Source organism: Anabrus simplex, chromosome 11, assembly GCF_040414725.1.
Source record: "Anabrus simplex isolate iqAnaSimp1 chromosome 11, ASM4041472v1, whole genome shotgun sequence".
NCBI lineage: Eukaryota > Metazoa > Arthropoda > Insecta > Orthoptera > Tettigoniidae > Anabrus > Anabrus simplex.
In genome coordinates this window covers 73,839,167-73,858,487 of record NC_090275.1, presented here as the reverse complement: position 1 = coordinate 73,858,487, position 19,321 = coordinate 73,839,167, and the positions used below count along the sequence as shown (strand labels likewise).

General features: G+C 37.6%; 1 protein-coding gene across 1 annotated transcript in view; it reads right to left on the bottom strand.

Moving 5' to 3' along the window:
• The window catches only part of LOC136883184 (protein maelstrom homolog), a 201,234-nt gene that overhangs the window by 123,134 nt on the left and 58,779 nt on the right, over positions 1–19,321 (bottom strand). The window contains exon 5 of the mRNA XM_067155367.2: positions 9,637–9,736. Coding sequence (XP_067011468.1) covers positions 9,637–9,736 — 100 coding nt within the window. The remainder of the gene's footprint in view (positions 1–9,636; positions 9,737–19,321) is intronic.

Sequence of the window (19,321 nt, the reverse complement as noted above, 5' to 3'; positions counted from 1 at the left end):
TCTTTTTCTCCACTTTGGACCCAAAATTATTGGGATGCGTAAATTATGCAAGGGCGTTAATTACGCGAAAAATGCGGTAGTTTCCCTTAGACGGTAAAATGAACGGAAATTTATAGGTATCTCTGAACACTTGGAGATAACGTTTGTTATATTTTTTGGCCATAACAAGAAAAGAAAATGCCAGAAACTGTCACCGACAAGAACCCCCTTAAAAACATTAAATTCATTAAAATTATGCACTTACTGTAAATACGCGAAACTACCACATGCAAAACAATTCAATATGTCCCATACATTATTAACAAATGACTTTGACAGAGAGGGGGAAAAACACGTGGCCTACCACTCCGACGAAACTGTGCACAGAAAAGATGTCAACAGCGCGCGAACAGCACAATAAACTCGTTCTTTCGTCCCGATTAACTGAGTCGCTAGCGCGCGCTGGCCTCTTGCTTGCGGGACGATTGTCGCCCCGAATCCCCAGCTGCATAAAGCGTGCACGCTGTTGTGTGCGGGAAACACGATGAAATGTCGTATGGCTTTTTTAGTGCCGGGATATCCCAGGAAGGGTTCGGCTCGCCAGGTGCAGGTCTTTCTATTTGACACCCCTAGGTGACCTGCGCGTCATGATGAGGATGAAGTGATGATGAAGACAACACATACACCCAGCCCCCGAGCCATTGGAATTAACCAATTAAGGTTAAAATCCCCGACCCGGCCGGGAATCGAACCCGGGACCGTCTGAACCGAAGGCCAGTACGCTGACCATTCAGCCGAGTCGGACCGGGAAACACGATACACGGAGGCGACGGACGGAACACTCACGAAATAAAGCAACAAATAAATACGCTTGAAAATAAGGTTTCGTAAATTACACAAGTACGTAAGAATTTATCCTTCATCGAAGGGGAAGAGTATTGACGGTACTAGAGGTTATATTAGTAAAAAATCGGAAGAAGTAAAAATAAATCGGAAAATCGGAAGACGAGTTAAAAACCGGAAAGTTTCCGGGTAAATCGGAAGGGTTGGCAGGTATGCTATAATGCTGCGTTGGATGGTATCCTTCCATCTCAATCGTGGTCGTCCACGGCCTCTCCTTCCTTGGATTTGCATTTCCATCACCCTTTTTGGCATTCTTTCGTCGCTCATTTGCTTTATGTGCCCAAACCATCTTAGTCGGCTCTTCTCTATTCTATCATTCATTTTTTCCACTCCAATTTCTTCCCGGATTTTCTCATTCCTTATTTTGTCTCGTCTACTCTTCTGTATCATACTCCTCAAGAATTTCATTTCGGCTGCCTGTATTCGACTCTCATCCTTCTTTGTCATTGTCCAAGTTTCTGCTCCGTAAGTTGTTATGGGTACGTAATACATCTTGTACATAGTATCCTTTGCTTCCATTGGCACATCTTTGTCCCATAACATATTTCTTACACTATGATAGAAACAACTTCCAGCTTGAATCCTTTTACTAATCTCAGCATCCAGTCGAGCATTCTCCATTAATTCACCGCCCAGGTATTTAAACGTTTCCACTACTTCCAGGGGCTTGTCTGCAAGTCTAATCTGACCTTTCCCTTCTTTCTCCCCTCTAGTCATAACAAGAGTTTTACTCTTTTCTACACTTATTTTCAATCCACATTCTTCAATCTTCCCATTCACCACATTCAACTGTTCTTGAACCTTCCTGTCGTCTTTCATCTGCAAATAACATCATGTTCATTTCTCTTCCTCCATATGCTGCTTTTGCTGTTATTATTATGGGAAATAATTTGGAAACTGGAATACTAGGATACATGTTTACGATGTCAAAGAATGGAGAGAAAAATTTGGTTGGATGTCAAAGTTCTTTAATTTGTCGATTAATTCAAAAGTGTTTTTGATAGATTTGTTGGATAAAAATCGATAAATTTTTAGTAAAAATGTTTGGATGAAATTAGAAGTATTATATAAGGGACTTGGGTCTGTAATTGATTATTGGGCAGATGGGAATGTTAGTTTTATGAATTTCTGGAAGGGCTTTGGCAGTGGATAGGCCAGGGTTCATGTTTATTTAGTTTTTTCTTGATCTGTGAGGAGAAAGGAAGTGTTTTTTAAGGTTGGTTTGAGCAGGCGTTGGAATTTAGTGGTTGGGTCTTTTTTTACTATAGAAAAAGAAGAGTCATTTAAGAAATCTTTAGTTTTAGCTATGTAGTCAGTTTTTCCCATTATGACAGTGGTGTTGCCTTTATCAGATTTGGTAATGATGAGATTATTGTCAATTTTCCTTTTAAGATCTAAAAGGAGTTTATTGTCATTAATTAAATTATTATTATTATTATTATTATTATTATTATTATTATTATTATTATTATTATTATTATTATTATTATTATTATTATTATTTAGAGAAGTGTTTTTCTTATTATTAATGAAGATTTTTTCAAGTTTTCTTTATACTTCATATCTGATTTCATCGTTCTTCTGTTGGCATTTTGTTAATGGGTATTTCAGATTCAATTATTAAATTGGTGGCTATATTGAAAGTATTGAGGTTGGGCCTATTGTGTTTGAGACCCTTAGAAAGAATTAAGTTTTCATCATCACTCAGAGTTGTTTTAGATAAATTGGCAATGGGAGGATGGAATTATTCAATGGTTTTGGAAGGTGTGTTAATGTTCTTAATATGATATTTATGTGAAGAAGAGTTGTTCTTTAGAATGTTGAGTTTTTTCTCAAGGGTTTGTTGCTTAATTGACAATTCATGAAATAATTTATTATCAACTTGAGTTAGGAAGAGGTTCCATTGTGCACCTTGGAGAAGATTAGCAATTTCTAGGTGTGTTGCATATAATCTTATTTAAAAATGATATTTTCTTGTATAAGAAACAAATTTCATTTTTCAACCAAATTTTGTTGGTTATTCTTTGGGTTTTAAACGTGTGAGGAGAAGAATGGGTTTTTCTGACAACTTTGAAGAAATTTAGGGGTAAGGTTATAGGAAATGCATTGTTTTAGGAAGTATTTATCTTTTCCTAATTTAGCGATCTTCATTTTTAGGCCCATGTAAGAGAGAAAAAAAAACCCTACTTTCCGAATTGAACTGTATACAAATATACTACAGTGCCACCTGCATTTTGGGTCTTCACATTCAAATTAAAACTCAAGCCTTGCGCTGACTTTGACAACTTCAATTACGACCTGAATTTTTATCTTCAACAAATAGCGCACTGTGCACATACATTTTTAATTTTTTCCGGTATTGCACTTTTTCCATTTTTCTCTTCACAGTTGTTTTTTACATCAACTGTTCTAAAAAATCTACAAGATCCTAGTTTCATATTTCAATTATATTGAATAGTATTATGTATATATGTACATTTTCGCGACCTAAGCAAACACTGATCATTAAGTTATTCGAGTTCCGTCGGTGTTTGAAAGCACAGTGCCTGACATTAAATATGTCGCGCTGACCTTCGGGTGCTGGCAATTTACTTCAATTGAGCTACTCGTCTTCGGCTTCTGCACGATTTTGGATCTTCATTTTTGTTGGATTGTGTTGTGACTTCGCGCCTGATAGTGTATGTAAGCTGGCTCGTTTAACTGTTGTCCGCTTATCGTAAACATTATGAGACAATGCCAAACTTTGGGTGCGCTATGCTGCTGTTCAGAAGATTGCACCTTGCTTCTTTTAAGTGACTTACCTTCTACTTCTTCCGAATTTTACAGAGCCTATCCCCGTTGTTTTATATTGCCTCTTCAACTGTTTTTGCAGGGAATTGATCTTTAATTTCTTTCTTATCTATGCATTGATTTTTGCGTTTTATTCGGCTGATGATGACCGCGGATTGAAGTCGAAACCAGTACCACTTCTGCTTATAATTAAATAGGTATGTAACACTACATTTTGTATTTATTTGTATCGAATAGGTTGAACTACCTTATTTATTATTTCAATTTAATTGTGATACATTTCAACATGGAACATTATGAAATATTTATCTTTAAATGCACAAAATAAGCAAGCTTAACAAAGCCTTCTCTTAAATGGGCCTAAAGATCACGATCGCTACATTAGGAAAAGATATAGACTTCCTAAAACAAAGCATTTCCTATAACCTTACCCCTAAATTTCTTCAAAGTTGTGTCAGAAAAACCCATTCTTCTCCTCACACGTTAAAAACCCAACTAGTAACCAACAAAATTTGGTTGAAAAACGAAATTTGTTGATTATACAAGAAAATATCATTTTTAAATAACAGATTACAGTATATGAAACACACCTAGAAATTGCTAATCATCTCCCAAGTGCGCAATGGAACCTCTTCCTAACTCAAGTTGATAATAAATTATTTCATGAATTATCAATTAAGCAACAAACCCTTGAGAAAAAACTCAACATTCTAAAGAACAACTCTTCTTCACATAAATATCATATTAAGAACATTAACACCCCCTCCAAAACCATTGAACAATTCCATCCTCCCATTGTCAATTTATCTAAAAACTCTGAGTGATGACGAAAACTTAATTCTTTCTAAGGGCCTCAAACACAATTGGCCCAACCTCAATACTTTCAATATAGCCACCAATTTAATAACTGAATCTGAAATAGCCATTAGCAAAATGCCAACAGAAGAAAAATATGAAATCAGACATGAAGTAAAAAGAAAATTTGAAAAAAATCTCTATTAATATTAACAAAAACACTCCTCTAAATAATAATAAGAATAATAATAATAATAATAATAATAATAATAATAATTTAATTAATGACAAAGTCATTTTAAATCTTAAAAAGAAAATCAATGACACTCTCATTACCAAATCTGATAAAGGCAACACTACTGTCATAATGGAAAAAACTGACTTCATAGCTAAAACTAAAGATTTCTTCAATGACTCTATGCAATCCTCAATGCCGTATAGCTGTCGACCAAGGAACACCTCCGCAGGGGAATAGCCGATGACATGGTTGATGCATCGTCGCAGGGCAAAGAGTGTCTGCGGTATCTGACTGTCCCATAGTCAATGTTCTTTGTCTATTAGGTGGACCTGTAGCATTCTTTTCAGCTCCTGGTTCTGTTGTTGTTCTGTTGGATTGGCCCTTGGGTTGTAGACAGGGGTGGTCCAGTGCTCCATGCCCCATTCTGTCATCATTTGCTGCCACTTCCTTGACGTGAACTGACTCCCGTTGTCTGACAGAATGCACCTTTATTTAATACCTCATCTTGAAGCAGGCTGGTGATTCATCCTGTCATGGCTTCAGGTATCGGAAAGGCCTCAATCCATCTTGTGAAGAGGTTGGTGATTACTAGGAGTCCTGTTTTACTCCATGCTGTTCTAGGGTAAGGTCCCATCAAGTCTAGGGCTAAGACCTCCCACTGGCGTAGCCAGTTTCCCCGTTGACTGGAATCTGGCTTCCTGTTGCTCGCCTTGGTGCAGGCACAGATGTAGCACCCCTTCACGTAGTCCAGGATGTCTTTCCGCATGTTGACCCAGAAGAATCTTCGTCGGATAGACTGATATGTCTCTTCGCCTGCTGCAAGTCCGGCTTCAGTGCTGTCGTGGAACTTCGAGGATGTCCGTCGTGTGCTGTCTTGGGATCACCACTACTGCAGGCATGTCGGAAAGGTGTGACCTGTACATCAAGAGTCCTCCATTAACCTGGAAGTTCTTGTAGCACGTCTTGAATTCCCTCGGGACAAGTCGACTATTGGTGTTCTTCTAAAATTAGAAACTTCATAACTGTTCTGTATTGAACTGAGAATCACAATGTTAAAAAGCGTTAAGAGGTTCCACCTATTCAATACACTGATATACAGTTGCACAAACTTATGTTACAACTTGTTTAACTCAGGACCAGTCTCGACACACATTTGGTGCCATCATCAGCCTATTGAAAGAGCAGAGCAAAAGGTATAAAATTATCAAGACACATAACAAAATATATGGCAATGTTCACTCTCTAAAGGATATATGTAAAAATGTAACACTTTGATGAAGATGAAATATTCAATTGAAGTTCATAAGCAACTTGACAGTCCTGCTATGAGCGTTGAAATCACAAATAATAATGTTGGGATAAGAACGAGTTAAGGGACTTGATTCAACACATTCAATCTTGAGGGCTGCCTTGTTATATTGTGATAAAAAGGATCCTGAAGGATGCAGCTTGTGTACAGTTGTTGCTAGGCAAGGAATAAAATGCTTTTGTTTTATCGGCACGTTCAAAGGTGGATTGCAACATAAATGAGCTAAGATATATTGTAGGACCTAAGTTCCACAGTTCGATATGGATATATGAAGTCTATATAAAAAAAAAATAATAATAATAATAATAAAAAAAAAGAAAAAAAGAAATAAAAACGGGGGGGGGGGGGAATTGGTTAGTTAAAAACAGGTAATATTATGAGGCTCACCTTGTTCAGCTTACCATGGTGGCTAGACATGTTTAGGGAACCTAATAAATGAAGTATAAGTGGAAGCAAGGACAGATAATAAGCAGAGATAGGAGAAGGGGAGTGATTAAGGGATGTGGAGGTAAGGGTTGTCCAAGGTGGATCAGGTGGGTGTTGTGGGGCCAATGGCTTGCTTACCGAAGCTAGGCCTATAATTATCTCCCTAAAGTTTCGGAAATCTAGGCCATTTCCCGTTTTTGGGTAACTTTCCTCGACGTGCCTCCTGTGGCAAGGGCTCTAATCTGTGTTGGAAATCACATTCCTTTCACAAGGGATGATGCAAAACAATTTCAGGGCTGGGAAAAATGTGATCGTACTGGGCAGATATAATGAAACTTTAGGACTCGATAAAGGAGACATTTTCAATAGATGTAATGCGATGTGAACGGGACTTCGAATTTGCAACTTGATAAGCGAGAAATAGTCTTAATGAGGAACGCGCACTACGAGGTTACACTGTATTTTATCGCCTCTGACTGAATTTCGAAAAGGCTATTCCCTAGCAGTTTATTGCAAAAAAGTTGTCATTACTGGTGCTTGAAATATGTTTTCATGATACAAATGAGGCTAAGCTGGGTTGAGTGACTGTTTGAATAAGAAAACTGAAAAGTTTGCCGAAGAAGCCACTGGAGTGATACTACTCCAGTTCTTCAGAATGAAACTGAACATCCGTGTTCAAGTCTTGGAATTAGAAAAAATAACGTACGAATAAGCCGTAGTATGGAAAACTGCGAAACTGGAAGTTTTAAACAAATAGGTTACCGTTACATACCAATTGTAATACCTGAAGGGTTTTTCCCAACTACTGCAAAACAATCTGAAATTACGACAATCCGCTATAGCGAGTATATTTTTCGCAGTTATGAATTCTTGCTGTAACGGACTACATCTGTATTTCTATCCAAGAAAAAAAGTTGAACTAACTGTGACAGAAGCTGTTTCACAGTTCAATAGAGGGTGCTATCTGACAGAAACAACAAAAACAGAGACCACTGTCAGGAAATAAGAATCAAATAGGCGAAGTTGGAGACAAGTGACAAAGGAAGCTAAATGCAAAACAGTGCTTAGAATTCGAAAAAAGAAGAGAACATGGATCCAAATTGACGGCCATACACACTGAGGAAGATAGAAAGAGAAAAGAAGGAACAACATACACCCCAGGTGGATTTTAGAGAAAGGATCAGCTTATGATTGTACTTATATACGTATCAAATGGCGGAAATTTTTTCTGTTATAGTTTCTTTGTAATAAGATCTGATATGGTAAATGAAGCTGATTTCTTGCAATGATTGTTTTGTGTAACTTTGACTGTGTTTAACTTTACTTTGTGAAACTGAACATTTATATATAACTTTTTGGTAGTAAATATTCTCCAAATTGGATGACATTTTTGAAGATAACTCTTACTAACAATGCTAACAGTCTTGCATATCATTTTGAAAAATATAATAATTTTGAAACAAAATATTGATAAATGTATGCTGTAATTATTTCCATAAAAAGATTCAACATTTTGAAAATGAATTTAAAGGTTCACCTCAAAAGATACCTAAAAAAACTTATGCAAAACTGTGACTATATGATGAGATACAGTCTGCAATTTTTCAAACACAAAGTAAATTTACTATTTAAGAAAAAGGAAGATTTTCAAAAAAACCCTTTAAAAAAAATGTTTTTTCTCGAAAGCTGTTGGATCAACTGAGTTGAATGTATGTATGTTTAATAATTCTCACAAATTATATGTTTAAAATTTGAGACCAATTGATAAATTAAGGAAAAAGTTTCATTTTTTACTAGACTACTCCCTTAACATTTTCCATCAATGCCATAGTTAACGCGGATGGTCAACATATCTCCCACAAGCCCAAACACCAGTTAACTCTGTTTTCAAGCAATGTACTCTTCCTCACTTCCAAGTTCAGTCCGACAATGTCATTTTGTTGTTCATCACATGCTCTGTTCAGACATCAGACGATTTATAAATCGTTCCAGTATTTTGACCATAATAATGTGCCTTGTGTGGTTTTTTTTCTTTACAGCTGTCATCTGAGATGGATGAACAGATGGAACCTCAACAGTCGTGGCACGACAGCATTGGCAATAATTTTCTCCTGGGCTCTTAACAACTTGACAGTGACATGATGAATGACTCAACATGTTTCACAACAACTTTTCTTCACAATACTCATAAAAGTCAGGCTCATTATTCCGATTCTGTAACACTCAGTACAGCGTGCTATCTCTCGAAATTTCAGTACTGTCTATAGTCAGAGATAAAGCAATCTTTCCATATATAGTCGAAACTGGTTAAGACATCCCTCTCTAGCGCGCTTCCCTGATTGTTAGGTCATTATTCCACAAGTCCATGTCCTATTGAATACATGCTAAAGAAATCTGGATAGCACATTTCATGGCCCTAGTGTGTCTGCCTACAGCTGCAGGGAGAGTCAGGCTCAAGCCCGTCTTCGTTGTGGATGTGTGTTTGTTTGCATCACGCAACAGTAGCTCGTGTGATGTGTTGATGCTTAATTTTATGCTCGTAAGTGAATTGAGTATCAACGTAGATAAATTAAGCCTACCATACTTACGCACAGTGGTTGGCAGGACATTCAGTTATGGAGAAGAAAACTAGACAGTTTACAAATGACGAAAAATTAAAGTTTACTGAGAAAGCGGATGCTAATCCACACATGAAACGTGTGCAAATCGCCCAGTCCTTGATGTTTTACTATAATGGTGCTCTTAAAATGTATTATTACTTCATTTATTTCAGTAATTATGACTAAACACTTCTTTGTTTTAATCGTAATTACTTTTACATTCAAACTTAACCTTAAATTTAATAGCATATTTTTTTCTCTTTTAGCATGTTCCCTCTTTATGACTTTTTTTGGTCCCCAGAAAAACGTCCTAACCAGTTTTGGCTGTAGTTCATTTTATAATTATTACTACATTATTTCAGTTGCGACAAAACTGTGGATAGTATGTAACAAAACTGTCTGTACAGCACGGTTTTACTGTAAATATGAAGCTACTACTAAGCAGCTTTCCACAAATCCTGGTGGGGTCATGGGTACAAGTTCCATCGTACATGTGGATTAGACCCTGTTTTATGGCTGGATCCCCTTCCTAATGCCAATCTTATGTGGAGAGATGCAACCAACGGTAATAAATGTAGAACATAATATTCACTTACCACCAGAAGAATTTTGAAGAAAATCCAGAACATTTACAACTGGTTCAATGTGAGTAGGCAACGTGTAAAGAGGAGGCAGTGAGTCGCCACTGTGACCATCCTGCAAAGATAAGAGATGGATTAGTGTTATTTTGCCAAACTACTGTTTTAAAGTAAAATAAGATTTGCAGCAAAACAGGCAATAGCTCCCTATTATCCATGTAAAACAGTGTTCCGCAACTGATGTGCCACGAGTGCCGTCACAAGGTGTAATGTGAACTTTTACATTTTATATTAACTATAGAATTTTATTTTAATTTTAGCTGCGATGTTTCATTTGGTTGTATTTAATTGTCTACCTCAGCACAGGTAATTCTCTAACCTACGGGTAAATAATGGAAATATTGAGCTTGATGATTATTATTATTATGAGCTGTGAGGTGTGGCTATGAAGTTGCTTACATCTATTAGTATTTTTACATAGTTATTTAGACTATTTGGTATAAATAGTTATCATATTATTTGTGAGGTTATGTCATGAAACATCTGCTGTATGTATAGGAGTTTATTTAATGTAAGAACTCTTAATTAATAGTATATAATTTTTTATTACCTGTATATATGCTGTGTAAATCCAATGCAATGTTCTGCAACACACAGTAATAGTCCAGAACAAAGTATTTTTGACACTATAGAGTTACAGAAAATCCCAGAAATTGTAAATAGGTTATTGGAGACTCTCAAAATTATGAGAAAACATATTGTGTCATTCTTCTACAAGCCATGCCAGGCAATTTATATAAAGAGGCAGTCTTTGGAGTTTAGTGGAGTTGTTTAACGAGACTTTTAGTGAAGTCATTAGCCGAGTGAAGTCAAGTATGTGAACTTGATTGGGTTGATAGTTGGCTGACATGCAAGTGTTGCAGTCTTCTTCTTCTTCTTCTTCTTAGCAGTGTTGTGTTCAAGAGGGCAGTTATTAGATTGTGTGTGTGTGTGTAATTTGTAAATAAAACTGTACACAGCTGACAGCGTTTCATGTGTGCGTCTTTGTAGTTACAGCATCGTTAAAGCGAATGCTGAAACTTAAAGACGAGGTACAATGGTACATGCATTTTCAACTATTGAGGGCATGAGCATGTACGTCCAACCCTAGTCCCGTTTCACAACAGGGTTGGTACAAAGTGACATGAATCTTCGTAGAGTTTTTACGACTGGGTTCCCGTCCTGATATTAACCTTACCAGAGGAGTTAACGAGAAGAAATGAACGACGTTTTATATGATAGCAGGAAGGGAGACGTTATTCTTTGTTATTGGCTTTACGTTGCACCAACAAATAGGTCTTATGGCAACGGTGGGACAGGAAAGGGCGAGGACTGGGAAGAAAGCATCCGTGGCCTTAAGGTACAGCCCCAGCATTTGCCAGTTATGAAAATGGGAAACCATGGAAAACCATCTTGAGGGCTGCAGACAGTGGGGTTCAAACCCACTATCTCCCGAATACTGGCTGCACTTACGCGACTACAGCTATCCAGCTCGGTAAGGGAAAGGTTACAACCCAGAGCTGGGACATAGTCTACTCCTGACAAACAGCATGAAGGGGTCTGCTCAATGCTTAAAATCTTAATACGAATGGCAAGTCACCAACCGTGTAATATACCCTCTCTCCATATCAACACTGCAGAGAGGTTTGGAATTGAATCCAGGCTTCTGGCACACAGTCAAGTGCAGTGGGAACTAGTCTACAATCTCCCTTGCCGAGAACATTTCCCAGAAAACCCATGATGTGCCAGAGTACTGTAGATAAAGCTAACCCAGAAAGAAGTGTGATAATCGGAGTACAGTTTTAATTGGAAATTACCTGCCAGATGCTTTGTTATATTTTAATCTTGATGTTTATTACACCAGTGTTCTGCAACATTTTTCTACTCATGCACACCCACGACTTCATATAGCACACCAAAATAATATTCCCCTCAAAAGCTTATAACACTGAGCTCATAATTCTACAATGAAGAAGAACCGTCGCACAGCTATGTACGGCCAGCTGCGAGAGGGGCATGCCAGTTCACGTTACTAGTTACGCATAGTTCTCTGCGAAACGTAAAGAATTTCACCTTATTTACTTTACACGGCGTAAGCCCAAAAGCCTATACCATGTGTAAATGCAGAGATTAATATATGGCATCACGTGCCCGTGCGATTATGCAAATCGAAATGCTACTTTTATCAAGTAATAAATTAAAATTCGCCAGGACTGTCTCTAAATGGCTCCTAAAATTTCTAGAATAGTCACTAGTCTATATCTTTGAAATCTGTCACTACATTACTAAAATAGACTCCAAATCTAGCGACTACTCTAGAATTGACTAGACTGATGTGAACACGAACGTAGCACGTGAGAACGAGAGACTGACAATCAATATACTCATTTCAATAAACATCACACATTCGTGCACATTTCTGGCATTAATAAACATCTGTATTTCATTTGAAATTGGCCTATGAGCGAAGGACCTCCAGCCACTGACGTACAAAGCTAAATGGTGGGATTTGAAAATAAATGTTTCATGTTCACCGAAAAATAACCTAAAATCGGGAGAAATAATAGAATAATTGGGAGGCAGGAAAAACTGTTGAAAATCGGGAGTCTCCGGCCTAAATCGGGGAAGTTGGCAGGTATGCATTTGTGAAACTCGAGAAAGTAAATCGGGGCTTCACGTGGGGAACTACTTCAAACAGTACCAAACAATGAAAAATTTCAGGTGTGAAATGGTTAGACATGATTCTCAGATATAGCTGAAGTGAATTCTTGCTAAAGATAACCTTTGTTTTATTTTGTTTTATTTTATTTTAATTTCAAATAGATTTCACTCGTGATCATACGCCAGGAGTTCTTCAAAATTTGCTTCGACTAGACTAATGATAGCACTTAAAATAAGTTGAGACTGCAAAGGGCTAAAACACATTAGGCGTCTATTTTCCAATAATCATGGGGGCTTTTTTTGTGTGCGCCTATGAAATCCACGCACAGCACTACAGTTATTTTCTCTTTTGACTTCTTCACGCCAATGCACCTTTTGCCTGTCAATGCCAACATATGACCAACGACATAAATACTATGACTGTCTGTACTGACGATTCCTTACTTAGTAACGTAACCAAGTTACAAGGGGAATATTCCACCTGATCAATACATAAAGATTTACAGTCGCAAAATCATAGTCTTTCATTATATATATTAACACATTGGAGACACCCATATTTGAATGTGCTACCCTCCAGAAACTGCAAAATTTTTAAAGGTTTTTTTAAAATTCTTTAAATGCTAGGGTAAGCCATGATTATAACTTATGGAATATTTGCAAAGATCACACTTTCTTCTACTCAAAAATGAGTTAATTACCATACTAGTGCAGCAATGTTTAAATATAAATTTATGAAGATAAGTTTTACAAACAAAAAATCTGCCGCAGGTATGGATGCCAGTTCGGTTAATGTTTCGAAATCTGTCTAATATTGTGGACACATCTACAGAAACATACTAATACAGATCCTAACCTAATTGTTCAACTGGCACTGGTATCCTTGTTTAAAACTAGGAATTTGCTTTCCTACAGCTCGCCGTTTGACGGCGGGGATATATCGAGTTTCTGCAGGTTGTCATCTGAACCCAGGAAAGACCCACATTTTTAGGAAGCGGTATAAAACAGTATTACAGAATCCACTTCAGGAACCGGTATGAAACTATGGTACACATCAAGCCAATTTGAAATTAATTAACAGATAAGAATTTCATATTGTTCCATATTGAAGCGAGTTCACTGATAACTTAAACGAAAGTATAAAATGGTTCAACCTTTCAATACTATTAAAATAAGAAATGTAAGATAACATTCCTATTTAATTAAAATTGGTACCGGTTTCGGCCAGTATTTTTAGTCATCATCAGCTGATCAAAAATAGGTGTAAAACAATGCACAGATAAATTGCGAAGTATAAAGTATTCTGTAGGTTGCTGATAGTGAAGCACTAAAATATTTAGGGAGTAATGTGCGTTGAAAGATGCACAGGTAAAAATATGAAGTTTAGATAATGCCAGATGCAGTTTATGAAGCACTGTAACACACGTATTTATCAGCTGCAGTTCACAAGGGTACGTTTCTGATGCAGCTTCGTTGCTGGCATATGGATGCTCGCCCTAGCAACTCTCTGCTGAATCTAGCCTGGCTGCTCGCCATGGAGCTTTTACCCCGCAGCAGTCCCGCGCGCACACTGCTGACAGCTCTCCAGTCGAAAATTCAAAACAGCGGCACTGATAGTTACAGCTGTTTGTATTTTTCATAATCTGATTATAGATAGAGAGGGGCTCAACACAGACTACGAAGACGTACTTCCAAGAGCTACCCCATCGAGGAGAAACAACGCAGCTCCAGCTGAAGCTTTTGAAGTGCGGAATAAATTCAAAGATGTTTTTAATAAGTGAATCACAGTTCTGTTGGCGAGTGTATCTATATATATAAAATAAGAGTTTTGTCTGTACATTGCTCAGAATCTGAAAATAACAGTATTTCTGTATCGGTCATGTCCATAGTAACAAGAAAATGCACTTTTTACTTTTCCATAATTTCTGTCTGTCAGACAGACAGACAGACAGACAGACAGTCTGTATGTATGTATGTATGTATGTACACGCATCATGAGAAAACGGTTGAAGAGAATTTAATGAAAATTGGTATGTGAAGTCGGGGCATGAGCCTCTACAATCTAGGTTATAAATCATTTTACTCACGCTGAGTGAAATGGTAGTTTAGGGGAATGCCTAAAATTGAATTCTCAACTATTTATGTTATTAGTGGTCTAATGAAAATCTGTATGTGAAGTCGGGGGATGAGCCTCTGCAATCTAGGCTATAAATCATTTTACTCACGTTGAGTGAAATGGTAGTTTAGGGGAAGGCCTAAAATTGAATTCTCAACTATTTATGTTATTAGTGGTCGCATTTTAAGAAAATGGGTATGCAAAGTTGGATAATAAGTTGCTACAATCTAGGCTATCAATAATTGTATTCACGCTGAGAAAAATGGTAGTTTAGGGGAATGCCTAAAATTTAATTCTCAAATATTGTTGATATTAGTAGTCCTATCTTGATGAAAATCGGTATGCAAAGTCAGGAAATAAGTCACTATAGTCTAGGCTGTAAATTATTTTATTCACGCTGAGTGAAATGGTAGTTTAGGAGAAGGCCTAAAATGTAATTCTCAAATATTTCTTATTATAGGTGTAATCGATGAACGCTACATAACTAAGGTTATATAGTATAAAATTTCCTATTATTCATGTCTTGTACATTGTTACCGTACTGGTTGTGATCACAAAGATATTCATGAATTTGGATTTTTGTTACTAAGTCCATATCAGCGCAGAGTTACGAGAAAATGGGTAAACAGCATTTAATGAAAATCGGTATGTAAAGTCGGAGAATAAGAAACTACAGTTTACGGCATAAAATATTTGACAAATCACAGAGTCGAAAGAAAACTAAATGTGAAGGCCTACAATATAGAAAGCTTATAACATTGATCAGCAATAACATTACATTGACCATTGTTTGTCGTGATGTGCTTTGTGTCTTCTGTTGCCCCTCATCTCCGGTAGATAGGATTACTGCTGCGTACAGAGTATTTTTTATTTGATTTACGTCGCACCGACATAGGTTGTATGGCGATGATGGGATAGGAAAGGACTAGGAGTGCCTTAGGCCTTAATTAAGGTACAGGCCCAGCATTTGACTGATGTGAAAGTGGGAAACCACGGAATACCATCTTCAGCGCTGCCGACAATGGGGTTCGAATCCACTATCTCTCGGATGCAAGCTCACAGCTGCGCACCGCTAACCACACGGTCAACTCGCCCAGTCGTACAGAGTGTAACAGCCTGCCTGAATATTGATGGGAAGTAGCTGGGGAGTTAGGTAACTTTCTTCTTTAGCATGCAATTCCCCTGGTTTATAAATTTTCTGATACTACTGGTACGTTACACACTGGATCATCATAACATTCGGGCTCTTCAATCCCTACTCTGAGGCACTGATTGGAATGAACAGTGTGCATATTTAGCAGAATAATGGCAGATGAGTGTTCATGGCAATCTGCGGCCTGGTCATCCCAGCTCTGGAAGTTTGGACTATTAGATTGGCACCGCAATCTAACCGCAGCACTGTTCGTTAAAAGTGATAAACCATGCAGCTTTCCATTTGATCGAGTATTTTATATGATAGCATTGCTTTTAATCGCTACATTCATACTTACGTTTTTGTAATGACCTATGGAATTTCAGTTAGGTAAACCACAAAGTCAGTCTTTCTGAGAATCCCGTAGCGAAGCACGGGTACATCACCTAGTCTTACAATAATTTGGTGTACTGCATGTGTAATAAACATTGTAAAATGCCTCACCTGGACTCTTCAGTGCATTTCTACTGCGGGAGTTGATCGAAGAATAAAGTTACAAATGCTTCATTTCATAATTTAATAGTATACTTTTGAATAATGTAAAATAAGGGGTTATGGAGTATCACATTTTGACTTAAGTTAGGACTATAAAACAAAATGTATTCACAGTTTGAAAAAATAACTGTCGAACTTTCCTTGAAAAATGAGGTACTTCATATAAATCACCTGCTTTTTATGAGAGAGGTCCCGTAAGTAGCAAAAGTAAAAGAACAAAGGTGACGTAATTGTTCCGAACTTTTTGCCACTTCATTCCATAGTTTGATGATGATGGTGATAATTGTTGTTTAAAGTGGGCTAACATCTAGGTCATCAACCACTGATGGTGCAAGACGAGACGAAACGGATTAAAAGTTAGAATTAACCCACTGACTAGGATTTAAAAAATGATAATGATGAGCAAAATTATTATCAATATAAAATAAACAGTGGATATAATTCGCAATGCCTTTTTTTCCTCTAACATTAAAGATAGTAAAACGTTATAAAACTGAATAAGACACTGACATAGAAGTAAAATGATAAATTTAATTCAAATTAAAAATACACAATGACATAAACACATAAACCCAAACCCCATGGTGCAACAGCCCCGAAGGACCATGGCCTACCAAGCGACCGCTGCTCAGCCCGAAGGCTTACAGATTACGAGGTGTCGTGTGGTCAGCACAACGGATCCCCTCTGCCGTTATTCTTGACTTTCTAGACCGGGAGATAAATACACAGTCAATCTAACAAAATAGTTAATAAAAGAAAAACAAATAGAAACTCCACTTTTAAACATGATAAAACTGGCCACTCTCCCTCAAAAAACTGATAAGGTTTTATGGCCGCTCATCATCTCGTCACTCCTTTTATCCCATATGAACCTCTTATGATCATCCGCATGCCACTGGTTCCAAATCGCATTGTGTTGGAAGAGAGGTTCAGATGGCAAGTGATCACTGAACATGTGTATAAAGTGCGAAGAGAGGAAGAGTGGGAGAGCGGGTGACCTTGAAAGAACCAATCACAGTCCAAGTTACAGGATAGCCGGCGATGTGCCAGGCTCGAAAATCAAACATGTTTAAGACCATGGATGTGGTGAGGATAGCAGCCAGCAGCGGAGCTATAAGCCGGGCTCCAAGGTAAATGCACCGATTGAGATCCATTGGTTTGTTTGATCATCGACTAACATCGAGCAGTGAGGCTTGGCGATGTGCCAACAGCGAAGCTGCAGCATAAACGTACCCTAAGGCACTGTACAATTTTAAGGATAATGCATGTCAATCATGCTGGTTAGTAAGACATAAGCGTTAGAGAGCACTGTACGGGAAGAAGTCCATAATCAAATACGTATCCAAATATAGTACTGAGCAAATTCTTGAAGAGTTCAATTGCAGTTTATGAGACACTGTATAATTTTAGGGAATAGCACTGATCGTCTACAGATACAAAAATGAAGTCGCCGATCAAATACGCAAATATATTACAAGAAAGTTCCCAAAGGGTACATCAGCACTGCGCTTCTAAAAGTCTCAAGTTAGATGTGTGTGAAGAAGTCCAGAATCAAATACGTATCTAAATGTAGCGCAGAGTAAATTCTTGAAGAGTTCAGCTGCAGTCCACGAGGGACTGTATAATTTTAAGAATTAGCACTGCTTGTCGATAGATCCAAAAATGATTATGAAGGTCGCAGATCAAATATATATAAATGTATTACGGAGCAAGTTCTTGAAGAGTAGATCGGCACTGTGCTTCCAAAAGTTTCGTAAGTTAGATCAATGAAGTTATTCAAAAAACTTTTTTTTTTTTTTTTTTTACAAGTTGGTTTAAGTCGTACCAACACAGACAGGTCTTATTGCGACGATGGGAAAGGAAGGGGCTAGAAGTGGGAAGGAAGCGGCTGTGGCCATAATTAAGGTACAGCCCCAGAATTTGCCTGGTGTGAAAATGGGGAACCACGGAAAACCATCTTCAGGGCTGCCGACAGTGGGGTCCGAACCTACAATCTCTCGAATACTGAAGTTATTCAAATATGACAGAGAAAAAACAATTATGAAGGGAAAAAAATACTTAAAAAGCACAATATTGAACAGTTGAGGAGCGTAATGACATAGTGTGAGATATATTTGAAGGCAAGGGTTGAGGTCGAACTTAGAATAGCGTGAAATATAAATTTGAAAGTTGGAGTGGTCAAAATCATTAGAGATGTTAGAAAAATAAATGAATAATTTAAAGGGAAGAATAGGGAAATAATGAGGGAGGAGGTGAAGTAGTTGAAGGTGGAAGATGTTGGAACTTTATCAGGACAGGAATATTGAATTTGGGTTTTTAAATTTAGCATTTTTTAAAAATCAGATAAGGAAGTCATAATAATAGGTTTTTCAGAAATGTCATTTAAATTCAAATTGGGATTGAAGTTCTGGTCATAAAACCAACATTCCGATCCGACCTATCATCAATTACAGACCTAGCCCCTTTCAGAACATTTCTAAATTCATCCAAAAAATATTATCAATTTTTATCTAATAAAACTATGAAAAACACTTCTGAATTAATTGAAAAATTAAAACATTTTGACATCCAACCAAATTTCTCTCTCCATTCTTTCGATATTGTAAACATGTAGACCCTAGCCCAGTATTCCAATTTCGAAATGACTACCCATACTTATTACGATCTCCGTATATACTCTACGTTTCCCTACCTTGCCTGGTGCTGCTTGCTTCTACTCCACGCTCGCCGCATGATGTACATTGCTCATCTACTGTCAACTCGTCTGATTACGTCAGCTGTGCCGTGCTTGTGTACTGTGCACCACGTGACTTTGTTCTTTCTAGAACTCGCTAGTGTGTATAGCCTTTGCTTCGTTTCTGGAAAGTTCCTTTCCTCGTTGAATTGCCCTCTCCGCCCATCCATCCTTGAGTCGGGCTTACGTGGCGGAGTGGTGGATTACACACGCTAACAACTGTGCTGAGTTATGTCAACTTCAGCTGGACATTATCTGCTGCAACTCGGTGAGCAAGGCTTATAACGCATTTGTTTACATTTGGACTTTACCTTCATTCTGGCATTTGCCTGTTATAAATACTTTACTCTGTCGAGTGGCAATGCTTCGCTTTAAAAACTTTCACATAGACTTTTTCTACTTATGAACTGCGCTACGGACTATTTGCAAAAAGAAAGCTGCTTCAGTTCTCATTTATGATCTATTG